The following is a 26808-nucleotide window of genomic DNA, read 5'->3' on the forward strand; positions in this document are numbered from 1 at the left end:
ATTAAGAGATGAATTCACTTATTCCCTGAAGAAGTGGCTCAGTGTGGCACCAGCTTTACAGCACAAACTAGAAGTTGTAGGAGTTGGTTCTCTAGCCATGCTCCCTGACTTTGAATCCTGGCCTTGCCACTCACTAGCTGTGGGAGCTCAGGCAAGTAACCCAGTCTTCCTGTGCCCCAGTTTCTTCAACTGTCTACTAGGGTTATGAGAATAAAATGAGTTATACGTAGAACACTTTGGAGAATGTCTGGTTTGGTTAGCACTCAATAAATGCTAAACATTTTTCTTACTGTAACAAAGCATACTTATTTCCAATCCATACACTATTTCAAAAATTTATGAAGCCATCTTCCCAAAGCAACACATATTAAACCAAAAAAAAAAAAAAAGGACAAAATAAGAGAGAGCAAAAATCCATTAAAAGGCTGAGAGATGTACACATACCAAGTACAGGAACGCATTTAACTGCATCATGTGGACCCTAAGTAGACAGCCCTAAGACTTACCGGCTTATATAATCTCTCTTTGATAAAAGGATGCAGGTAGATTTTTCTTAAGAAACAAACCTTTTAAAGCACTGAATGCTAAGGTCATTTACTATATGGATGCTTAAATCAGGAGTTGCAAAGAGCAAATCAATTTAAATTTAAAAAATCAGCAAATAACAAAACTATAGAGATGGAGAAAAGATTAGGGGGTTTCCAGAGATTAGAGTTGGTGGAGGGGAGGGCTATGACTTTAAAGGGGTGGCAGGAGGGAGATCTTCATTCTGTATCCCGATGCAGTGGTGATTATAGGAATCTGTACATAGGATAAGATGGCATGGAACTATACACACACACTGTTAAGTGTCAACTTCCTGGTTTTGATATTATATTATAGCTACAAGATGTAACCATCAAGGCAAACTGGGTAAAAGATGAACAAAACTTCTTACTATTTTTGTAACTTCTTGTGTATTTCAAAACAAACAGTTAAAAAGAAATATTTTTCAAATGGGCATTACACTGCCATAAAAATGTTGTTGCAGAGGTTGCAGTGAGCTGAGATTGCACCACTGCACTCCAGCCTGGGCGACGGGGCAAGAATCTGTCTCAGCCTGGGCAACAGAGCAAGACCCCGTCTCGCTCCCTCTCCCTCTCCCTCTCCCCACGGTCTCCCTCTCCCCCTCCCCACGGTCTCCCTCTCCCCCTCCCCACGGTCTCCCTCTCCCTCTCTTTCCACGGTCTCCCTCTGATGCCCAGCCGAAGCTGGACTGTACTGCTGCCATCTCGGCTCACTGCAACCTCCCTGCCTGATTCTCCTGCCTCAGCCTGCCGAGTGCCTGCGATTGCAGGCACGCGCCGCCACGCCTGACTGGTTTTCGTATTTTTTTGGTGGAGACGGGGTTTCGCTGTGTTGGCCGGGCTGGTCTCCAGCTCCTAACCGCGAGTGATCCACCAGCCTCGGCCTCCGGAGGTGCTGGGATTGCAGACGGTGTCTGGTTCACTCAGTGCTCAATGGTGCCCAGGCTGCAGTGCAGTGGCGTGATCTCGGCTCGCTACAACCTCCACCTCCCAGTCGCCTGCCTTGGCCTCCCAAAGTGCCCAGAGTGCAGCCTCTGCCCGGCCGCCACCCCGTCTAGGAAGTGAGGAGCGTCTCTGCCTGGCCGCCCATCGTCTGGGATGTGAGGAGCCCCTCTGCCTGGCTGCTCAGTCTGGAAAGTGAGGAGCGTCTCTGCCCGGCCGCCATCCCATCTAGGAAGTGAGGAGCGCCTCTTCCCGGCCGCCATCCCATCTAGGAAGTGAGGAGCGTCTCTGCCCGGCCACCCATCGTCTGAGATGTGGGGAGCGCCTTTGCCCCGCCACCCCATCTGGGATGTGAGGAGCGCCTCTGCCCGGCCGCGACCCCGTCTGGGAGGTGAGGAGCGTCTCTGCCCAGCCGCCCCATCTGAGAAGTGAGGAGCCCCTCCACTCGGCAGCCACCCCGTCTGGGAAGTGAGGAGCGTCTCCGCCCGGCAGCCGCCCCATCCGGGAGGCAGGTGGGGGTCAGCCCCCACCAGGCCAGCCGCCCCATCCGGGAGGGAGGTGGGGGGGTCAGCCCCCTGCCCGGCCAGCCGCACCGTCCGGGAGGTGAGGGGCGCCTCTGCCCAGCCGCCCCTACTGGGAAGTGAGGAGCCCCTCTGCCCGGCCAGCCACCCCGTCCGGGAGGGAGGTGGAGGGTTCAGCCCCCCACCCGGCCAGCCACCCCGTCCGGGAGGGAGGTGGGGGGTTCAGCCCCCCGCCCGGCCAGCCGCCCCGTCCGGGAGGGAGGTGGGGGGGTCAGCCCCCCGCCTGGCCAGCCGCCCCGTCCGGGAGGGAGGTGGGGGTGTCAGCCCCCCGCCCGGCCAGCCGCCCCGTCCGGGAGGGAGGTGGGGGGGTCAGCCCCCCGCCCGGACAGCCGCCCCGTCCGGGAGGTGGGGGGGTCAGCCCCCCGCCCGGCCAGCCGCCCCGTCCGGGAGGGAGGTGGGGGGGTCAGCCCCCCGCCCGGCCAGCCGCCCCGTCCGGGAGGGAGGTGGGGGGGTCAGCCCCCCGCCCGGCCAGTCGCCCCGTCCGGGAGGGAGGTGGGGGGGTCAGCCCCCCGCCCGGCCAGCCGCCCCATCCGAGAGGGAGTTGGGGGGGTCAGCCCGCCACCCGGCCAGCCGCCCCGTCCGGGAGGGAGGTGGGGGGGTCAGCCCCCCGCCCGGCCAGCCGCCCCATCCGGGAGGGAGGTGGGGGGGGTCAGCCCCCCGCCCGGCCAGCCACCCCGTCCGGGAGGTGAGGGGTGCCTCTGCCCGGCCGCCCCTACTGGGAAGTGAGGAGCCCCTCTGCCCGGCCACCACCCCGTCTGGGAGGTGTGCCCAACAGCTCATTGAGAACGGGCCATGATGACAATGGTGGTTTTGTGGAATAGAAAGCGGGGAAAGGTGGGGAAAAGATTGAGAAATCAGATGGTTGCCGTGTCTGTGTGGAGAGAAGTAGACATGGGAGACTTTTCATTTTGTTCTGTACTAAGAAAAATTCTTCTGCCTTGGGATCCTGTTGATCTGTGACCTTACCCCCCAACCCTGTGCTCTCTGAAACATGTGCTGTGTCCACTCAGGGTTAAATGGATTAAGGGCGGTGCAAGATGTGCTGTGTTAAACAGATGCTTGAAGGCAGCATGCTCGTTAAGAGTCATCACCACTCCCTAATCTCAAGTACCCAGGGACACAAACACTGCAGAGGGCCTCAGGGTCCTCTGCCTAGGAAAACCAGAGACCTTTGTTCACTTGTTTATCTGCTGACCTTCCCTCCACTATTGTCCTATGACCCTGCCAAATCCCCCTCTGTGAGAAACACCCAAGAATGATCAATAAAAATAAAAATGAAAATTAAAAAAAAAAAAAAAATGTTGTTGCATGGTTGGCTTGAGTTGTTATTTTTCTTTGAAAGAGTTGTTTTCCTTAGAATATTTTCAGCCCCCACCCAAAATCTCAAAGAGACCTTGCCATATCCCTTAATCACATAATCAAATTTTCAAGTTTATATCAAATTTCCATTTTCCTTCCAGGCTTGCATTTTTCTGCCAGTATTGGCAGGCCAACTGTGATCCTCTCAAATTCCCACTGATCCATGCTCAACCATTTGCTTACTATCTCTATCCATGTGGAAGCAATCATTTCAATTCTGGACTCCCCTGATTTATATCAATATTTCTGGATTCCTTTCTGTACCAAGATTTTATTTATGTATTGTGATGATCTCTTTCTCTCTCTGCTTTCCTCTTTTTGTGTCAGCTGTTCTCTGGTGCTGAGCACTTGAAATCTCTAAGACTCTCAAAGAGGCAAGCATTGAGTTGATCTGAATTTATCCAGCTTGCTGAAAGGTAGGTCACATATTTATAAGGATACATTTTCATTACATAAGTTAGAAGCCACTCCAGATTCTTGTAACATTAGCCAAAGTGGTACTGATCCTGCTTCAAGCACCAGCATCCACTTAGGATGTTGCTCTCTGACTTGGGGGATGCAAGGACATACCTTTCACTTGCACGAAATCGAGCTGGTGGATGGATTGCAGCAGAGGGCTGTTGTCCAGACTCAAGTCAAAGTCCGTGGTCATCCTTGGAGTGAGTGTGCCTTTACCCCACTGATCCTCAGTCAGGTGCACTCTTCTTATGAGGGCGTCAGAAATCTAATCAGATAAAGAAGACCACAGCCTAAGAAATAAACCACCACACTTGAAACACAACACTGCCCCTTGGCTCTCCAGGAGCATTACTCCCAAACTGCCTTGAGGACTCATACCCTGACTGCCTCAGTGCTGTTGGTGAGGAACACCCCATTAGGACTAGGGTGACTCATAATTCATCAAGCAAATCTGAACACTTTTGTGAGTTGGGGGGCACTATAAATAATTAGCAGGTGTTAACTGATTTATTAGACAAATCTGAATATATGATCATGCTATTTATGACAGATTTACTAAATGCCAACAATTTTAAAGGATGATATGTTGGAAACTAGTTAATTTCTATTAGAATCAATAGCTCAACCCTTCTAATTTAAAGTGTGGGTATCCTATCAAGACTTGGAAATGAGTTTCATAAAATAGTTTAGTGAGGGTGCACATGGAATTTCTCACATTTTAAGCACATCATCTTCATGTGATTATCACTGTATTCTTTGGTAGAAAGCTCTTTCATTTCTTATATTCAATCTCTTTCTGTCACTCTTGGCCAGTTTAGTAGAGTGTGACTTGGAAGAGATCTACGTGTTCCTTAACAAAAGGTTCCTTATCATTGGGATCAAAGCTTAAGTAAAATCCAGCTTACACCATAGCATCTCACTAAAACAATTAACACTGAAGAATGAGAAATCTCTGCATTTGAGAAATCACTGACTTTCTGGCCAGCAGAAGGTGTTAAGAAGGTAGACATCTTACAAACTTAGACACTTAGACATCTGACAAAACTGCCCAAGAGATATTAATGAATAAGGACCGAATTCTTGGGCAAGGCAATAACTCCACTTTGAAAGAACTTACAGAGAATTATGTTTTCATGATTAAACAAAAGAAGAAAAGGAAGCGAAAAAAAAAAAAAAAGAAAAAGAAAAAGAAAAAGAAAAAAGCCCATGCACCTCTCAGACTTGTAGTACATGGTGCCAGAGACTTCCGGGAAGTCAGTGGAGTTTATTTAGCCGGCACTTACTTCCATGTACACTGCAGTGTGAGGTAGGTTCTGTTATTGAGGGACACAGGCCCACCCAGGGCTGTTGGAAGTCTGACTTAAGCATCCTAGACTATGTCCTATGGGACATTTAGAATCTGATGCAGAAACTAGTTAACTCTTACCTGCAAAAAGCCACTAGGATCATTTTCCTTAATCACCTCCAAGCAGTACTCCATGAGACCTGTGGTCTGGCGCAATTTCACTGTGCAGTGAGAGATCTGATCTCGAACCACCTAGGATTTAAAAAAACCAACAGAACAGTCCAAGATGGCAGAGGGTAGAAGAGAAGCAAACTGGACCATTGGAAAGCTTCTTCAAACCAGAATCCATTCCATTCTGGAATGGAACTAAATTTATGAGAATATTTTCTGGCAGTGTCTGCTGGGGATAAGGGCTCTGGAAGACAGATGGGATAAGATTATCAAAGGAAATTGGTAACAGGACCCATCAGAAGGGAAGGCAGGTAGATCTTGGAACCCTAGATCTGGTGACCTTGGTGCATCGACGAACACCTTCCAAAGGTCACTCTGCCCTGCACTTTTCTGTGAAGCTGACTCTGCTGAGCGATGTTTGCTGGGGGTCTGTGGAGGAGCTATAGTTCCCCAAGATGCGGCTGCAGCTGTGCTTGGTGACACTGTCCACCTTCAGTGCCCTCTACTTTACTTGTAAAGAGCAGACATCACCAACTGAACCCAGTTCCTTTCCCTTCCTGCCCCTCCCCACAGCCCCACGGTCAATTGTTCTGCATCTTTTTCCTTGCGTGGATGGTGGGGGACCTGGAAGGCCAAGGTGGAGCTTGGGAGAGTTAATGAGCTAATGAAAAGCTGAAGAAAGAAGACGGATGCAGAATTAAGTTTTAAGAATAACCCACTGAAACCACTGCCTCATTTGGAGAGCAGTTGTGAAGGCTGCTCATTTGCCAAGGTTAAAGAGTCTGCTTTAACCTAAATAGGCATCTCTCTGAGCAAGCGGTTTCTGCTTCTAAGAAGCTGTCTGTGCTTGGTGATGAATGCATGACATTCCTTGAAAAGTTTTTTTCTTCAGAGGCATTTGTCATATGTGTCCTCTGCTCAGTAACCCAAATCTTGAATGCCTATATATTTTTTTATTTCCAAAGATGGGGTCTTCCCATGTTGCCCAAGCTGGTCTCGAATTCCTGGGCTGAAGTAATCCTCCTACCTCAGTCTCCAAGTAGCTGGGACTACACTGCAGCTATCTTTGAATGGTTTTTGAAGCGTAAAATTGAAGAAGGGTTTTCCAGGAACCATAACTACTCACATCCCCAATATTTATACTACTTTGCAAAAGCCTAAAATATATCTAGTATTTTGGATTTTATGGATAATAGCCAAAAGAGAATCTAATAATAATTATTTTAAAATGTTCCTTGTTCCTTCTTTTCATTTTTGGTTATAAATTTATTTTCCATTAAATATTATTTCATCCACTTTCCAAAACAAACAGGAAATAGATGAGAAAAAGCAAATACTCTTATCATTCTAATGTACATTTTTAAAGTACTTTGACATTTCTTTTTAGTTTTTCCCTGGAATCAGACTTATTTATCGTTGCAGTCATTGTATATGACAATTTTACCTCCCCTTTCCCCCAACTTAATACTGTATCACAGGCAGTTTTCATGTTGCCACAATCAATGGTTACAAAAATATCCCACTGAGTGGGTAATCTTAATTTGCTTAATCATTCCTGTTCTCTTATTATTGGGCATTAAATGTCTATCTAATATTTTGACAACTCATTCATTCATTATTTCTGATTTTTTTGTTCTTAATGTGTTATTGTGGCAAAATATACACAGCATGACATTTTCCACTGTAACCATTTTCAAGTGTGTAATTCCGTGGCATTAAGTACTTTCACACTATTGTGTAACTATCACCACCATCCATCTCCAGAACTTTTTCATCTTCCCAAATTGAAACTCTAAACCCATTAAACAACATCCCCATTTCCCCTTCCTCCCAGCCCCTGGCAACCACCATTCTACTTCCTTTCTCTATGAATTTCACTATGCTAAGAACCTCTTACATAAGTGCAATCATATAATATTTGTCCTTTTGTGACTGGCTTATTTCACTTAGCATAATGTCTTTGAGATTCAACCATGTTGTAGCATGTGTCAACATTTTCATCCTAAGAACAAATAATACTCTGATGTATGTATATCACATTTTGTTTATCCATTCACCCATTGATGAATACTTTTGGCTACTGTGAATAAAGTGATTATAAACACGAGCGTACAAATATCTTTGTAAGTCTCCGCTTTCACTTCTTTGGGGTATTATACCCAGAAGTGGAGTTGCTGGATCATGTGGCAATGCTATGTTTAATTTTTTGAGGAATCACCATACTGTTTTCCATGGCAGCTGTACCATTTTACGTTCCCACAGCAATGCACAAGGGTTCCAATTTCTCCACATCCTCACCCACACTTATTATTTTCTGATTTTTAAAAATATAGCCATCGTAAATGTATAAAGTGGTATCTCATTGTGGTTTCAATTTGCATTTCCCTAATGACTGGTGATGCTGAGCATCTTTTCATATGTTTATCGGCCGTTTGTGTAGCCTCGCTGCTAATCAGGTCTTTGCCCATTTTTAAAATTGGGTGTTGTTGTTGTTGAGTCGTAGGAGTTCTTTATATATTCTGGATATCAATCTCTTATCAGATATATGATTTTCAAATATTTCATACTGTTGGGTGGGTTGCCTTTTCACTCCTTGTGTCCTTTGAGACATAAATATTTCCAACTTACCTATATTTTCTTTTGTTTCCTTTGCTTTTGGTGTCATATCTGAGAAATCATTGCCAATTCCAGTGTCCCAAAGGTTTCCCCCTGTGTTCTCTCCCAGGAGTTTATAGTTTTAGGTTTTGTATTTAGTTAGTTATTTGATCTGTTATGAGGTCATTTTTGGATATGGAGTTAGGTAAGTGTCTAACTTCATTTTTTTTTTTTGCATGTGGATATCCAATTTTCCCCACACCACTTATTAAAAACACTGCCTTTTTCCCATTGGATAGTCTTAGCACCTTGTGAAAAATCATTTGAGCAAGTATGTAAGAGTTTATTTCTGGATTCTATTCTATTACAGTGGTCTATATATCTGTCTTTATGCCAGTATCCACTATTTTGATTATTGTAGCTTTATAATAAGTTTTGAAGTTAGGAAATGTAAGAACTTCAAATTTGTCCTTCTTTTTCAAGATTGTTTATTTACATCGCCCAATTTTCTGATAGATGATTTGTTACTGCTTTTTAACTCTTAATAATAATTAAAAAGGAAAATAAAATGTAGGATTTAAAATCTCTTTATTGTCACTGGTGAAAGGAACCAACTCTGATGGAAAGATTATTTTTGTGAGTTTTGGGGGGATCAAATTTAAAATTCACTGGTTGATTTATTGTCTTCTGACATCCAGTATGCCTGACAACCATCACCACCATATGTTGGTCTGGGCTCAATGAATACAAATTATTTTATTTTTTATTCAGAAAATAACAGGAAGGTTAGGCTTCCATTTCCTGGGGAGGAAAACCCCACAAGTAAAACATTTAAAAATTAAAGAGAGGTGACCTACAGCTAACATGCTATTCCCCTCTGCTGTATGAGGCTGAACTAACTTGTTTCCAGGATGACATTGTTATATTTTGGTAGCCAGTGTATTGGTGCTGCCAGGTAGCAGACACCTCCACAGTCATCATTTCATTATCCAAATGACATCTGCCCTTGACTACAGGTACTGGAAGTCCGAATAATAAGGACAGATCAAATCTGAGCACTATAACCCAGAGTCAGTCTGCTTTTGAGATAAAATAGACTGAATTGTTGTGTTTCCTTTCCAGAGGATTCAGTTCAATGATGCATTCATGTACTGAAATAAATACATTACTCAGTCCTCATAAAATTCCACATTTGCTTCTATAAATTTCCTTATCAAGCATGGTTTATTGGGTGCTGAAGGAGCTATCTGAGTGCTGGGGCTCTCTGCTGACTCTTAAGAAGCTTAATTGTTGCACTGCCAAAGAGCCGGGGAGTTTCAGCAGGGGTTTGCAATTGGCTCCTGCATTCTATGACTCAAGCTCCTTGGAAGGACTCAATATTCTTGAGTTCCTGGCTCTCAACCCCTCACTCTCGCTACAGTTGATTTTGGTCCACCTTTTTTACATTTTAATCAACCATTCACAATGATCACAATAGCTTGTGATAAAATCACTGCGAAAAATTAAACTATGGGGTTCCCAAAGAAGCATTTTGGGTGCCCTGTAATTAACTTAGAGTTTCTGAATTAATTTAGCAAGATTTCCCACATTATAGAAATCAGGCAGATTATCTTAAACGAGATCTTTTAAGACTATAAATACTTTCTCTCTAGTTGTCTTTATCAACTCTCTTACTTGCTATCTTCTTCAACTTGCGTTACTCATACCACATTTTGTGATCATTTATTTCTACATTGAGTTTTTCATAGAAAATGATTCCTGGAAGCCAGGCCACCTCACTGTTGTCTTTGAATGACACATTTCCGTGCTTTGGCTCTGATGTGCCAGAGAACCCCTTGGCATCACGTGTGCAGCGGGCTGGATTCAAGAGGTCCTTTTCTCAGGGGCAGGGCAAATTGCCGGAAGGACACAAACAGGGCCTAGGAGAACAGTCTTCCTGCTTTCATCTGCACTAAAGCCTAAACCAGCTCCCACAGGACAGTGAATTAATCTGTAGTCCACGGTTCCAGAGAAGGCTTTTAAAATTTTATCAGCGGAGCCACCATCTGTTCTGGATGGCAAGTGTCTATTGATCATTTGAACAGTTTTATTTTGTTAAGTGGCAAATTTATAAAGGTCATTTCTTGGGTCAGGATATGACACTGATATCTACTTGTTAAAGGAGAGTCTGAAGGACTGTTGTGTCCCTTTGAATTCTCAGACATTGTCAGTAGCACAGAGCAACTCAGGAGAGAGTACACAATACACAGGTAAAATTTTGTCCTGCCTGTTCACAATTACATTCCCATCACTAACAGACCAATCTCCTTCCTCCAGGCAGTTCATGTGACACAACCAGAAGCAAGGCCTGAGGTTAATTAGGAGAATTTCATTCTTAACCCAACCATGACCTTGACACCTTCCCCCACCTCCATTTACCTCTCCATTTTACATGTGGTTCTTTTAAAATTTTTCTTTATCTTTTTTCTTTCTTTACTTTTCTTTTCTTTTCTTTCTTTCTTTTTTTTTTTTTTTTCAGATAGGGTCTCCCTCTGTCACCCAGGCTGAGTGTGGTGGCACACTCACAGTTTACCACAGCCTCAACCTCCTGGGCTCAAGTGATCCTCCCATCTCAGCCTCCCTGGTAGCTGGGACTACAGGCACATGCTACCCCACCTGGCTAATGTGTATATTTTTGGTAGAGATGGGGTTTCGCCATGTCATCCAGGCTGCTCTTGGTGTCAAGTGATCCTCCTGCCTTGGCCCCCCAAAGCATTGGGATTACAGGCGTGAGCCACCGCACCTGGCCAGTGCTTTTTCCTATAGTACTCTCTCTCATCATAGGCTGTGATGAGATATCACTAATGAACTGCAGCCTAAGTAAACACTAACATTCTCTACTATTTCAAAAAGTTCTTTCTTAAATATAAGCTATGCCTTCCCATTATAGTTTAAAACAATTTCCCCCAAGCATAAGGTAATCCTTTAATCCTTTTTGTTTAAGGTCTGGTACAGTTGTCTCCTCAGTATCTGTGGGGGATTGATTCCACGATTCCCTGAGGATGCCAAAATCCACAGATGCTCAAGTCCCTGATATCAAATGGCATGGTACTGGCATATTACCTATGCACATCCTCTTATATACTTTAAATCATCTCTAGATTATTTGTAATACCTAATACAATGTAAATAGGTATTATATTGTATTGTTTAGGCAAGAGCAGGGGTCCTCAACCCCCAGGCCGTGGACTGGCACTGGTCTGTGGCCTGTTAGGAACTGGGCTGCATAGCAGGAAGTGAGTGGCGGCCACCTCCTTTCAGATCAGCAGTGGCATTAGATTCTCACAGGAGCAGGAACCCTATTGTGAACTGCGCATGCAAGGGATCTAGGTTGCCCGCTCCTTATGAGAATCTAATGCCTGATGATCTGAGGTGGAACAGTTTCATCCCAGAACCATTCCCCCCCACCCCCCTACCCCCCCCGCAGCTCTCTCTCTCTAATAATATTAATAATAACATCATATTGTTAATAACACAATAACATTAATTATGTTATTATTAACATATTAATTATATTAATACTAATAACATAATATTAATTATTACTAATAATATAACATTAATGATACTATGCCATTTTATATCAGGGATTTGAGCATCTGTGGATTTTAGTATCTGCAGGGAATCGTGGAATCAATCCCCCACAGACACTGAGGAGACAGTTGTACTCCATGGAAAACAACTGTCTTCCATGAAACTGGTCCCTGGTGCCAAAGAGGTTGGGGACCAGTGGTTTAAGGAATAGTAAGAAAAAAGTCTGTACATGTTCAGGAGAGACTTTCGTTTCCAAATATTTTCAATCCATTGTTGGTTGAATTCATGGATGCAAAACCCATGGATATGGAGGGCTGACTGTACTTTTAAGATGCAAGTTTGAAGTGTTTGTTCTCCATGCATCCTTTTGATCAGGAGGGAGTTTCTATGTGTCCCATCGTGTCCTAAAGCATGATGACCAACTGATGCTTTGAATTAACTGTGTGAATTAAAGGTGAAGTGCTTTGGCTGTTAGATCTTTCTGGCAAAATAAAGAATTCTCCTGTTTTTTCCAAGAGTGGAACATCATCTACCATTTCATTGTCATGTTCACTAAAACTTACAGCATTTAACTTAAAAAAGAGCATTTTAAATTTCTCACATGCCACCACTCTCCCTCATAGTTTAAGGCAAATATTTTCCCCATTCTCTTGATACCACCTTCTATACTAATGTTATTAATTTACCCACACTGGCAACTAATCACTTCAAAGGCAAGTCTGAGGCTTTGCGTTTTTAATCAAGAAAAGGATCATTTAGGCCTTTAAATAAAACACACACCTGTTTTTAGGAAGTCTTGAGATTTTTAACAGTAAAGCTGTGAAATTTCTATTCTAGAAGTGTGAATATCACCAATGCCTTACCAATAAACATGGAGTGGAATATGCAAAGCATGCTCTTAATGTATAGAATACTGTATCCTTGTACACAGAAGTTAATAAAAGAAGAAATTCAAGACATTGGGAGAGAGAAGCATATTGGGCAGTCCCAACCACATAGGAGAACATTTACCACTGAAGGTGGGTTGCAATAAGAGTGAAGCAGTATGATGTTTTGTAGCATGTGAAGTGTAGCAAGGTATAGTGGATTACTCCATCTCCTCAAAGTATGAGTTAGGTGCCTTCTGGAGGTAAGAGGTGTCACCCATATCTGGGTTGAAGCAAAGAGTACTAAGGAAGCTCTGAGACTGACTTCGATTGGCATTGCCAAAGTGAGTGGGGGGCTGTTCAGGGGTGTGATTTCTAACCTAGAGGAACTCCAGCTGTGTATGGGGCTTTCTCGTGATTCCATGGGTAGCCTGGGCACCCTATCCCATACAGTCTCTCTTGTGATTTTTGCTCCTATGTGGTGGGAAGCAGAAGACTGCAAAATATGCCAAATGAAACTCTGAAAGGAATTCATCATTCATGATGGGCTTGTAATCAATCATAATTATGGTTAAATAATTAGAATTGGCTTCTACAGACTTCTGCTGAGGGCAGTTGGAAGCTTCAAGTTGTTCCAGTGTGCCTAATTTTTCCAAATGTCTTCATTGTAATGGAATAACTGAGTTCTTTGTCATTAATTTTACAAGGATTGAGGTGGTTCTTGGCTTGAATTAGTTGCTTTTTCTTTCTAGTAATGACTGTAGCCAGTCAAATAGTATCTAATTATTTTTAATTTTTTTGTGAGCTGGGATGGCCTGCCTGCCTGCCTGCCTTCCTTCCTTCCTTCCTCCCTTTTTTCTTTCCTTCTTTCCTTCCTTCTTTCTATCCTTCCTCCCTCCCCCCTTTCTTTCTTTCCTCTCTCTCATCTGAATCAAAGGATTATTTGCCTGTCATAAAACGATGGCAAAATAGCTGCAGTAAGCAGTTCATATGCCAATAATATCCCTAATGTAAATTTGTGTTCTTAATATGTGATATAATTAATTTTTGGCAAACATAATGGGATCATAACAGGCAATACATGGTAAATAATAACAAAGATAATGGTGAAAATAATGATAATTATTCTAACAAAACTCATAGATTACACTAGGCCTCAAAATCAAGCATTCTACAGATAACTACAATTGGCACACGGAGGCCCTCAGTAAATATTAATATGAAGACTGTGCAACATGGTAAGCTTTATCATCAGCCCTCAGCATCCTTGCTGAGTAATTTTGTTGGTATGTTAAATTTACCAACCACACATGGAAACTGAAAACTAGAATTTTTCCCCAGAATCATTTGGAATAACTGTAACATTTTTTTTCTTTCAGATTATCTTAGAGTTCAAAGGTAATCAAGAAAATACATATCGCCTCTTACTATTCAATGTGTGAATTCATTCTAAAATATTAGAGAGAACACATTTAAGACAATTTCAGGGTTATGTCAAATTGTGAATGTTACATGAACAAAAAATAATTTTCAGATATGTCTTTGGGCTTATCAAGAGAAAGTGGCATATGTAAAGTTTCTGAAGAAAGCATAGATCTCATTAATGGCACAATTTAGTTTAAATGTTGTCATAAATTCCCTGTGAGGAGCACAGATAGGAAATGTAGGCTTTCTTCAGCTAAAGCAGACCTGGGAAGGATGTTAACACAATGGACAGACCGAGACAAGAAACCTGGAGGTCCAGTGTGCTCTGCTGACTGTTGGAATACTGCCCAAGTAGTTCCAAATATGAGTTAGTAATATTTTTATTGGAAGCTCAAAAACACTTCTTCCCTCAGTAGCTTTCTGACATTCGCATTAGTTCACCACATTCTGAAAATAGATATTTGGCTCCCAGCATCTTATCAAACCACAGAGTAGTATTAACTATAATTTACATTTCAAACAGTTTTCCTCAAACATGTCCACATCTGCATATGTCTCAAAAGCTTTTTTGCTTTTTTTTAGCTCATCAAACTTTGTGAACTATTTTATACAATGATCAATTATGAATTCATGCCACTAAAGAATCTCCCAGGTTCATGGATAATAACACCAGTGTATGAGCTAATTCTAGGCTATGAATTATGGTATCATAGAAAACAATCCCCCGGAAACTCTTCTTCAGGGTGTTGAATGAAACCATATTTCCAGTCATTCTCTCTCAATCACAACAATAACAGTTAATATACATTAAAGATTGTGCTAAGTGCTTTGCAATGCCCTATGAGGTACCACTTCCAGCCTTATTTTACACACAGATGAAATAAACTTTTGAGCCACAGACTTGCTCAAGATGAGAAACCTAGTAAGTGAGAAAGTGTGTCCTCTCACCCCAGCCTCTATGACACAGAACCTGGGCTCTTTACCACTCAGTTCCATCTTGCCTCAGAACCAGAACTATTAAATCTGTTCAAGCAATCAGTGCTTTCAGAGAGGGACATGAGTAGATTATAAAGATTGTGTAAGTACACATTCACTTTCCAGCATTCCTAGTTTTTTGGATTGCTCAAGGAGAGAGAGTTGCCCGAAAAATACACACACAACTCCTCTCTTTGTCAGCAAAAAGCAGGCCCTCAGAGAACTCAGCCAAAGGGAAGCGGAAGAACATAAGATTACCCCTGCAGGACAGTGAGTGATGGGTTAGCCAACAAAGATAGAAAGAAGTACTGTGCTTGGCAAGTGATGTCTATAAAAGGCCAGTCTTTTCTCACAAATCTGAGTAGCAACAAGAGTGACAAGAAAGGGAAAAGGCAGGGGGAGAGGAGAGCGAGCGAGCCGTGGAGGCCTGTATCAGTGGTCATGACAGTCTGAGTGGCACTGGTGGCTGTTTTTGGAAGCAATGACAGATATAATCAGCTGAAAACAGCAGAAAAACAAATCACTCGAGATAGAAGACAGAACAGCTTTGCTGCTGTGGGGGACAGCCAGCCACCTGTCTCTGGTTTCTACAGTCCTTTGAGGTCTGGGCAGGAAACTCCAGCCTGGGCAGGGTGGAATGAGGGCAGGCAGCTGCCTCTGCTCAGCAGCCCTCAAATGCATCCGCATTCCCTGCTGGGGCAGCCTAGCCAGTACAGATGGACAATCAGAGGAGGGAAGAGGACATAGTCACGCGATGTGGCATCCCAGCGATGCGTGAAAGCCGTTCCTGGGCAATGACATCTGCAGCCACAGCACAGTCCTGAACTGATTTTCACACAGTCCTGTTCTGCAGAGGCAACACTAAGCAGGAGGGCAACGGGGCTTCTCATGCCTTCTGCCATTCTTTGATAGGGATAAATGATGCATTCTCAATCATCAAAAAATTCCCCCTCCAGATTGCTGCCTTTATGTCTCTCCCATATAGAAAGGCTGGAGTTGCCCTACCATCACCATGTGACTGTCGCAAACTGTTCACCATATTCTGTTAAAAAGTGCCAGGAAGTGTTCGCAATGTTTCAGAAAAGATATTTCCATTAAGAAGAAAGTTAAAATGTTATGGCTAGGTACTTAAATAGTTGTTCCACTATTTAGCGGGGAAAACTGTTCAGTTTCATTTCCCAAAGACATCTGTGGTTTTATTTTATACAGTTCTATGTGATTCGAATGATATTTTGAGGACTGCTATAACAATAAAAGTTTTGGGTTTCTGAAGGGTGCTCAGATTGAAGGGCTATAGTGACAGTTTTTTAGCAATGTTAGGCCAGGTGCTGGATACAGAAAACATCCCTTGGTCCTCAGGCCTAACCAGATGGAACAAGACCACAGTGCACATGTGCTAATCACCCACTTCTTCCCTGACAGCTTTGCCGATTCCTGCAGGTAAGAATGTAAGTGGTCATTAACACACACTTCCTACAATTTGGACTGTTCAGGTGCCAGCTCTTGAGGTACTCTGTGACCGTTTTAACTGCAAGTAATTTTGCCCTGTCACAACTTCTAAGACATTGGGCACCTCTCTCCTGGAAGCCCACTCTGTACCTATGTTGGAGTCAGCTGTGGGTATAGCTTATCTCTTCCATTGAACTGTAAACTCCATAAGGGCAGGACTCCTTCTGAACCACCTTCATGTCCCTCCCTCCTCCTGCTCCCCTGCCAGCACTATGAGCATAAGATCAGACCTCATTTCTCCCTTCATCCTAATACCATATCAACACTGCACACCACATACCCACCACCCACCAGTAGCCACTCTGAAGCCTGCTGGCCACATGTGTGGGCCTCAGCTGATTGTCTACTGCTGGACCCCTTCTGGTTTGCTCTTCCCATCCATTCATCCTTCCTCTCACATCTTGTTGCCCTGCACCAATGGGGTGATAGATGGAATATCAGATGTCTCCTGGAGGACCAGTCTTGCCAATAGGGTCACATTCTAATAGCCAGTTGATTCCACCATGTCATGACAAAATTCTTTACAGCTTCCAACTGTAAAGTTCACTTGAGAAGTTAAGACAAATCATGCTCATTTTCTAGAAAGTACAGATTCTATTTTTCAATTCAAAAACACATTTTTGCCTGTGTATGGCCACCCTATCCAAAATTTCCACCCTTATTCCCAGTACTCACCATCCTCTTTTCCTACTTTTTTGATTCTTTCTTAGCACTTTTTACTAATATACTCCATATTTTACTTACTTATTGCTATGGTTTGAATATCTCTTCCAAAACCCATGTTGAAATGTAATTGCCATTATAAAAGTATTAAGAGGTGGAGCCTTTAAGGAGTGATTAGGACATGAGGCCCCTGCCTTCATGAATGGATGAATGCCATTATCTTGGGAGTGGGTTAATTATCATGGGAGTGGGCTCATTATCATGGGAGTGGGCTCCCAATAAAAGGTTGAAGTTTGGCCCTTATCCTCTCATTTCCCATGCTCGCCTGTCCTTCTGCCTTCTGCCATGGGATGATGCAGCATGAAGGCCCCACCAGAAGCCAACACCATGCTTTTGGACTTCCTAGTCTTCAGAACCATGAGCTAAATATAATTCTATTATTTATAATCACCCAGTCTGTGGGATTCTGTTATATCAACATAAAATGGAGGAAGACACTTATCTTGCTTATTATTTATCCCTCTTGATAGAATATAAGTCCCATGAAGGCAAGAATTTTGATTTATTATTCCTGTGTCCATTGCAGTTCCTGGCCGAGAAAAGTCACCCAACAAACATTATTTGGGTAAATGAAGGAGTAGGTAGTGAATGAAGGGAGGTTTCTGTTCCTTTCTGGCCAGACCACTGGCTACCCAAGGCTGTGGGCATCCTCTCCTCCTGTCCATGGGAAGGAATTCTCCCAGCCTGTCCATCATGCCCCTCGGGAGCCTGGCTTGTTGGCTTTCTGCTCTTCCCATGATGCAGCACTCACCTTCAGCTTGTGCTCATGCTCCTTGTTGACACGGGCCAGCAGCTGGGCTTTTCTTCTGTTGAGGGCATCGATGAGGGCATCACATTGGGCCACCAGACAGGCTTCAAACTCCACACTGTTCTCCTGTGTAACAGAGCACATTTCTCAACTGCAAGCTGCTGGGTGCCTCAGGCTGCCAGAGAAAACAGAGCTCCCCCATCCTGCTGAAGGGAATGAAAAGGAACTCTGTCCACAATGCACATTTGGTAATTTAAAAAAAATAACTGGATAAACTTTATTCTACAGTGGTCATGTTTTGCTTTAAATTTAGATTAAAAGGGATAAATATTTATCACTTAAATTTATCAAAAGGAAATCATCTCCACAATTTGAATTCTATTAAGCAAAACAAAGCTTTAGTTCATAGAGTTGTTTATGAATGTTTTTGAGGGCCACATATATTCAGCTATGTATGGTGGAAGCTGGCATTCAAAAAGGCAATGAGGAGGGAGTGGGGCATTGCTGAGGCATGAGAAATCATTAAATTCAAAGGAATAAAGAAGAAAAAGGATGGCACTGGTCTTCAATATTAACAATAATCCAATGAGAACAGAAGTTTATAAGATATGAGAATAATGGGTAAAAGTACTTGCCCCTTTCATTAAGGAAAGCAAATAGTAGGCAGATAAAAACAATCAACGTGTGTAACAGGGATCACCCTGCCATAAAAATCAGATATGACCCAACACCTTGCAGGGGAAAGGCAACTTCATACTAAATGAATTATAGCTTCCCTATGATGTTTAAATTAAATGCTGGATATAACCTTTTTATTTGATTTAAATCTGTACATGCCATAGACATTTATTTTAAGCAATTCTTTCAATGAGTTATATGCAGTTATTAAGGATAAGCTTTTCAATGAGTAATATATGCAATTTTGATTCTTAACTCATAATCTGAAAAAAAGTAATTTACAGTAAACGAAAGCTAAATACTCACATATACGTTAGTAGTACTTAAAAAACACCACCCAGTTGAGTAAACTGTAAACTTTTGGGGCTGGCAAGAAAGGCACAATTTAAATTTATTTAAGGCACAAATTTTAATTTATTACCAAAGTCATAAAGAACTGTGTCTTTTTATATAATAATCAACTGGTAGGCATTTAGTAATTGTTTTCAAATGCAAGGTCTTCGTATAAGGAATGCATTAGTAATTGCTTGAGCAATGCTAAATTTTGGCTTTCACGGCAATTGCTTTTGAACTCTCAGAGAAGGCCTTTGGAAAACATCATTTAAGAGTTCTCTATGCCACATGCAGGGTAATATTGGAGGGTGGGGTGAGGGGAAACCTTCTCCTTGTAAGCTCTGTCACTGATTTAGAGCAGAAAGAAAGCTTTGCTCTGATGAAGAGGCCCGGGCAGAGGCAAGCCTGGGGCTGCACATTTTATGCCAGCAGAGTAAAGAAAGAACTGATTGATAAACTCTATTGCTTTGGAAAACAGAAGGAAGTATACAAAACTGCTAGGCTGTTAGGGAATCAAAAGTTTAACATGGGCATGTGTGCCAAAAAAAAAAAAGGCAAAGAAATCAGTGTGTAATTCTTTGAAAGGGTGGCTTACATTTAAAAATCCATTTCTGCCTTGACATGGTTAAATATGAACTTAGTCAATTTACTGGAGGCCAGAACTAAGGTTATTTCTGTGAGGCAAACCTCAAAACATAAGAATGCTAAACAGTACAGAGGGTCATTATTTTACTGTCTTATACAGTTTATGGTTTTTCTCCTTCAGCTATAGTGGAGAATTTGTGAGCTCTTAAATGCTGGTTGAATTGCTGGTCATTGTGTGTAGATAAAGCAATCTGAAATTACAGTTGCCAGGGGATCATGGTTGAAAAATATTTAAATGTCTAAGCAGAGGAGAAGCATTATTGTGGGTCAGGGAGGAAGAAAAGAAGAAAGAAAGGCAGAAAGGGAGGAAGAAAAAAGAGGAAGAAGGAACAAGGGAGGAATGAAAAAGAAAAAAAGGAAGGCAGGAAGGAAATGAAGGAAGAAAAGAAGAGAAAACTGTGGCCTGTTACCATTAAATGATACAATTATTACAAGGTGTTTTGGAAACCTACAAGGTTTTACAAACTCAACAATAAGGACCCTGAGTTTACAAAAAAATAGGCCTCTTTCTGAATATTCAGTAGTAGAGAATTAGGACCTCAGTGTGGAAGACAGGAACCAGTTGGAAAATCAGGCTGTGTTTCTGGCTTGCTGGCAAAAAGTAACTACCTCAAGAAGGGGTATGTTTGAAGTTGATCTCTATGTGTTTGTAAAGAACAACAACAACAACAAAATAGGAATTTTCCCACGACACATAAAAATAAAAGGGGAGAAGGAAACTCTCCCGCCACACAGTTACATATTAACCGGCGGGTTTCCTTGCGTCCCAGGTAACACCCATACCTGGATCTGCTGGACCATGTTGCGCAGCTGTACCAGAAACTCCTTGGCTTCTTTGGCCCTGTCTGACAGTCCGTTCAGCGCCTGGGAGAGCTGGCTCTGCAAAGACAAAGAAGGAAGCCATGGAGCTGTAATCACAGGATACACCAACAAGGCCACACAGGTGTTTTCAGCGAGACTCAAAACTGAAGAGTCATCAACCTCCTCAGATTCCTCTTGTCTGAGGTTGGACCTTTTTGCTGGCATTTGTACAGGTAGATTCTGGTGTCGAAACTCCCTGTGCTCCTGAGTAGTTTCTCCTTGGAAGCAGTGAACACTTCTGGCTACAGCAGTCAAAGGCCCTCACCAGCTGATATCAACCTAGAATTTCTTCATCTCCTCCTTCATTGATTAATTAAACAATCATTTATTGAATACATATTTGCTAAGGACTAAAAAAGCAAAACAAAATAGTGAGTCAGATGATCTAATTCTTATCAACGTTACTTAGCACAAAGGGCTATTGGTCTGGGATTAGGGCAGAAAGAATAAAGAACAGGATGAAGGAAGGGGTAGGTACTGGTGTGATCCTCTGGGGCCACTTAAATATAATCACAAATTCAATGGGCAGGATGACATTCCACTCCTGCCTCATCCGTGTCCTCTTCTTTCTCCCAAGTACAGCCCTGCTGCCCTAGCACATTTGTGTCCTCTCCCCACTAGCCTCCGACACCAAGGCTTACTCTCTTTCTTTCTTCCCACACCACCCCATCCATATGAGGAGGCAGTACTGCTGGGTTGGCAAGGTGTCCAGGTAGGTACTCGCTCTTCCAGCCTCCTCGTCCGCTGGGGAGGCCGTGGTACACAATCCTGACGGACGAGACCTAAGTGGAAGTCTGCTGGGGACTGGAGGGGTCTGAGAAAGCTTTTGCTTTTCTGCTGATACGGAACCACTGTGATTGATGCAGCCTCTCAACTGTGGTTCCTGACTTTAGGATGGATGTGATGTCTTCTGGCTCACATGAGGAGAAGGCCAATAGGGTATGGGTGGAGGGATGGGAGGGGAAGGAGCTAGGTTCTGATGGCATCTTTGAGCAGCTGAGCCAACACCTGAAACCTTCACCACTAGCTTTCTTGTTATGTGATAAAAATTAACTCCTATTTAAGTCACTGTTCTGGAGTTTTCTATTGCTAGCAGGAATTTATATCAAGTATCACTGTACTTGATACAAATTCCTTCCCCTCCTAGCAGTCTGGGTATACCCTTCCGTAACTCAGGTACAGAGACAGACTCCCTTTCCTGCACTGTCTTCTTTTCAAATTAAAGCCTATTCTCCTTGCCAACACAATGATTCATCTACCCTTTCCTTTCTGTAAAAGGACAGAACCTTAAAATTATATCTTTTGGTGCTGTGAATGCTTTTCTCTTATATTTGTCTTTTAAATACAAAGTTGGGCACTGACTCTCTAAAAATATGCACACCAAATGCTTGGTTGAGGCAATGTGGGATGGTAGAAAGAATATAGGCTTTGAAAGGGTGCAGATTCTCGCTCTATCCCCTATAAGTGTGACCTTGAGAAAGTTACCTTTGTCTGAATTACTCCAATGGAAAAGGTGGGAAGAATAGTAATACTTTGTAGTTGGGTTATTTTGAGGGTTGAATGCATTAATCAATGTGAAAGCTCCTGCTAGTTAAGGGAACAATTCTGAATTCAGAAATGCCGCCAGTTACTGGCTGTTCAACCCTTTATACATTGTTTTACCTCATCCATGAAATCAGAGGAAGAATACTATTCTTGGGTTTTGTGGGCATTGCGTAAGATACTATATCTAAAGCCCAGAACCCTATTACCCTACTGGTGCACAGTGCATGATGCGTGCTTAATAAATGCTGGCTGTTAACTTTTTTTTTTTTTTTTTTTTTTGAGACAGAGTCTCACTCTCTCACCCAGGCTGAAGTGCAATGGTGTGATCTTGTCTCACTGCAATCTCTGCCTCCCAGGTTCAAGCGATTCTCCTGCCTCAGCCTCCCGAATAGCTGGGATTACAGCCGTGCACCACCACACCGAGTGAACTTCTGTATTTTTAGTAGAGATGGGGTTTCTCCATGTTGGCCAGGCTGGTCTCAAACTCTTGACTTCAGGTGATCCGCCCACCTCGACCTCCCAAAGTGCTGGGATTACAGGTGTGAGCCACCGTGCCCAACCAGCTGTTAACTCTTATTTGTTTTCTTCATTCTTGCTCACACAAACACCTGCTGACTGGAGGGATTCGCAGGACAGATTCCTGGAACAGGGTCTGTTGGAGAACATTTTCGATCACCTGTACTTTGCTCTATGTATTCAGGCTCCAAGAGGCAAGACCAACACAACTGAGTAAGATAAAGCTCAAAGTGAGCCTACAGTTGCAAAATTCTTTATGATTGGGTCTCAGCTACAACATTATTTGGAGTAAAAGTTTCTCCTCAATAACTATTAATATTTCCAGGAGCCCAAGGGATAAAGGAGGGAAAAACGGTCTCATTTGGAAGGGCATGCAATAATATGAGAGGCATATTTTAAAGAATAAATTTTTTTTCATTATTACTTTAGAACTCATATCTTTTTTTTTCCTGAATGAGTAAAAGTTTGCTGGACTACCATAGTTTTCTTCCTCTTTTTATTATAACCTATGTTTAGTAACCACACTTAGATGTTTCAGTACAGAAGCAAAATTGATTTGGTTACACAGAAGTGAAGCTGCCTGGTGTCTTGTATTCCAACCTTGCAATTAATTGTGTCTGTATAAGACAGACTTGATACCCATAGATTTTTTGACCAGTTGCTGCTGTATACTTAGAAATACAATCATTCCTAGTAGTAGACAAAGAGTTTTGGCCCCATCTAGTCCCAGGATTTTATATGACAAAGCAGTAAGTGAACTGCAAAAATCAATTTATTTCCAATTTCCTCTTTGTGTTTATGGTCCATCCCAAGAATGCCTTCTACCTGGCTGATGATTGTTCTGGTATTTGATAAAAAATTGCATTGTAAGATAAAGATCTAGAAATCATTCTCTTAAGCTTTGTCCACTTGTAGAAATTGAGGAGACAATGAAAAATCCTGGAAAACTATCACTAGAAAGTGCTCTTATTGTAAGGATTTATATGCACATTGTTTTTATAGGATGGTATTTTGATCACATTTATAAGCTCCATCTGATGTAGAAGAACATTGTTATTGACTGATTTTGTTTCCCAGATGCATTTAAATTCCTACTCTGTGCTAACAAAGATGTTCTGTATTCAGGACCACAGAGCAGTGCTGGAAATTTATGACCAGAACAATGAAGATGCAAATATGTAGTATGTGTTTTCATCACGGCATCTTTGGCGGTACAAGCAGTCATTTAAGGGAGAAAGGTACGTTCTAAAGCTGTTTATAATGCCTAAGCAGTGACATTCAGATTTCTTGGATATTTGTTTTCTAGGTTACTGAAAAGGTGTCACGATCTGAAGGTGAATGAGAGGAGAAAAATGATGCAGCTGAAGCCCTGATCTCCAGTCAAGTTGTTCTTGGCTGGGAGCATGCTGAGAATCACCGAGGTCTCCCAGAAAGATGACAAGTTGTTCAAGCCTGGAGGACAGAAACAAAGAACTCTGCCTCCTCCTTCCCTCCTTGCGTGGCTTTCGTTCTCAGCTTCCACCCTGACCCTGGCTCCCCTTGCCTCCCCAGGAGGGAGAGATCAGGCACTTGCCCTGGGAGTGACTGTGGAGAACGTTTCAGGACCTACTTCTCACGCTCGGCAAATGGGTAATGCAATGCAATCCATCCCGCCCAATGCCTCACTTGCCCAAGCTGCTGAGCGTGCCCAGGCAGAAGACAGTATCTTCTTTCCATTTCCCACTGTAAACATTCTTCACGTGGCCTTTTCCCCTCAATTCACCACAAATATTGGATAGAGATAAACTGGGACAAATGAAAAGAAGCTTTCTGGCTGTCTCGGATCTGAAGTTACAGGCACAGGATGGGTCAAAAGGGTCACTCGAAGAGTCGGTACAAAACAGATGAGGCGGCAAACAAGCACTGGCAGCTTGATGGCTCAGAAAACGACCCAGCTGCCTCCCCGGGCGTGGGGCACCTTCTGGTGCTGTATCACAGTGCATGCCATTCAGGCACCACAACACCACTGGGCCCGGGAGCCAAAGCCCACTCCCGCTCCTTCCCAGGTACAAAGGTAAACACAACACTCAGGAAAAAAGTGATCATTGATGCAATGGGACTTTGAGGGAAGGCTGCCAAGGAGAATAACAGTTTTTCTGATGAAATATTGATCTCTGGGTCACATTGCTCAGCAATTACTCATTGCCGGTTACTCAGTACATTGCTGACATAGTACAATCAAAAAGTGTAAGCAAGAAATTCTAATAATTGTAAGCAAGAAATTCTAATAATTGTAATACATTGGTCATTTCTTATGAGCCAGGAACTCTGATGGGTGCTTTCAATGCAATCCCAATCACCTCCCTGCCATTTTGCAGAGGTGCCGAGAGGATACCCCTGAGTGAAGGTTTCACCACTCACATACGGAACAGCTGGAACACAAACCCTCATCTGATGGCAAACTCATGCTCTTTGCTCCAGCCTCCCAAAAAAAGAGAATTCTCTCACCCTCACAGGCCAAAACAATTGTTTAATTGTTTAATCCATGGTGAGAGCATGTACAACCAGAGAAGGTGAGAGGATGACTATGATTGATTATGAGGTGGTCTGATTATGCTTAGCAGCCAGATAGTAAGTAAATTACAGCACGACTAGTTAACCTATGAAACATTCGACTTTTTTCCTGCATGAAGTTTTCTGGTGAATTTGAAAAAGTCCCCTAAGAGAGGAGTCTCATGGAGAAGGGAAGAAGCTTTGGATTCAGGTCCACTGACAACTTTGTCAACTACTGGCCTAAGATCTTGGGCAGAGATTGGGTGAAGTGGGAATTAAGTAAAGGAAGGAGACCTCACAGAGTGACTGGTACTTGGGGAACCATCAAGCCGAGCTGTCCAAGGGTCCTGATTCCTCTTCTAGGAAACATTTCTATTCCTCCTGCTTGCACCTTTAGTGCCTGCAAGAATGGATCCCTTCTCCGGTTTCTCTGGTGCTGGAAGATCCTGGATATACCCCAACCCCAGTTCACTATAGTCAGATGGACAGGAATCCTCCAAGACCAGCTGGTCTGCAGATGCCAATTTATCTCTAAGCCCAGCAAAGGGCTGGCGCAGTGAACAGGCTATGATTTGCAAAAGAGTAGCTGGGCCTGGGAATGGAAGCACACAGTATAGGGACAAAGGATGTGTGTGTATGAGTGTGCATGTGTGTGTGTGTATGAGTGTGCATATGCCTGTGAGTGTGTGAAAGTCTATGTGTATGTGGGTAAGAATGTGAGTTTAAGAGTGTGTAAGTATGTAAGAATGTGTATGTGTATGTATGTGATTGTATGTGACATATGTCATCAGTGGAGTATGGGGAGGCTCTTGGCTTTGGGGGAGGCTCTTGGCTTTGAGCAAGGCTGGTATCAGAGGAATCTTATGGGTAGGGATTTGCTCCATTAAACTGCTGCTTATTGTTAATTGGTTATAAGAAAGATTCGAGGCCGGGCGTGGTGGCTCATGCTTGTAATCCCAGCACTTCGGGAGGCCAAGGTGGGCAGATCACTTGAGGCCAGGAGTTCAAGATCAGCTTGGCCAACATGGTGAAACCTTGTCTCTAGTAAAAATACAAAAAGTTAGCCAGGCATGGTGGCGGGCGCCTGTAACTCCAGCTATTCAGTAGGCTTAGGCATGAAAATCGCTTGAACCTGAGAGGCGGAAGTTGCAGTGAGCTGAGATTGCGCCATTGCACTCCAGCCTGGGCAACAAGAATGAAACTCTTTCCAAAAAAAAAAAAAAAAAAAAAAAGAAAGAAAAGAAAAGAAAGAAAGAAAGATTGATTCTATCCTTGACCAAGTTATAGCCAGGGTCCTCTGAGCCCTCTTCTTACCTCGGCCTCAACCTTGGCCTATAAAGACTTGAAGAAACACACAGTTTCTAACAGCTCAAGGCTGAATTCCTAAGATGACCCCAGCCTCCCTTAAGGTACCTGTCTGAGAAAATTCAAGGCTGCCAAAAGAATTTGATGTTGTTCCATTGAACACCTGAAGAAAGGGACTCTATCTGCCAGTCTCTGTGAGAGGGTAGGGGTCTAACTTCAATAAGCACAAGTTAGCAAACCCAGATGGATTTCATACAGACTGATTTTCTCCTTCCTGATTTTTGGAATTTTTTCACTTCTCTAACTCTGAGCCCCTGCTCAACCCCTTTCCTATTCCCTCATTCCCCTTGTAAAGTGCCCAGTCACCTCTGTACAAATCGAAGTTGAGTTCAGTTCATGATGTACTCTTTTCCCTGTTGCAATTGTATACTGATTAAAATCTGTCCTTTTTACACATTAAAATCTTTCCTTACCACTTTAATTAGTGTCCAGCTAGTTAGTGACAGTTGCTAGCCCTGCCGCTGACCCAGGGAGAGCAGGGCAATCTCTGGGCAATGAGCTGACCCTTCAGCAGGCCAAGGTTACCTTGAAGGATAAGTGAGGGAGCACATCACCA

The 26808-nt window shown here is 43.0% G+C and overlaps 1 protein-coding gene across 10 annotated transcripts in view; it reads right to left on the reverse strand.

The window, feature by feature from the left end:
- The window catches only part of TRIM9 (tripartite motif containing 9), a 266633-nt gene that overhangs the window by 32229 nt on the left and 207596 nt on the right, over positions 1-26808 (reverse strand). For all 10 annotated transcript variants that reach the window (XM_055097574.3, XM_034937545.3, XM_034937543.4 and 7 more), the window contains 4 exons: positions 20217-20312; positions 17781-17903; positions 5334-5444; positions 4019-4172 (listed from right to left, as the gene is read on the reverse strand). In XM_055097574.3, coding sequence (XP_054953549.1) covers positions 4019-4172; positions 5334-5444; positions 17781-17903; positions 20217-20312 — 484 coding nt within the window. The remainder of the gene's footprint in view (positions 1-4018; positions 4173-5333; positions 5445-17780; positions 17904-20216; positions 20313-26808) is intronic.

This window comes from Pan paniscus, chromosome 15, assembly GCF_029289425.2.
Source record: "Pan paniscus chromosome 15, NHGRI_mPanPan1-v2.0_pri, whole genome shotgun sequence".
Lineage (NCBI taxonomy): Eukaryota > Metazoa > Chordata > Mammalia > Primates > Hominidae > Pan > Pan paniscus.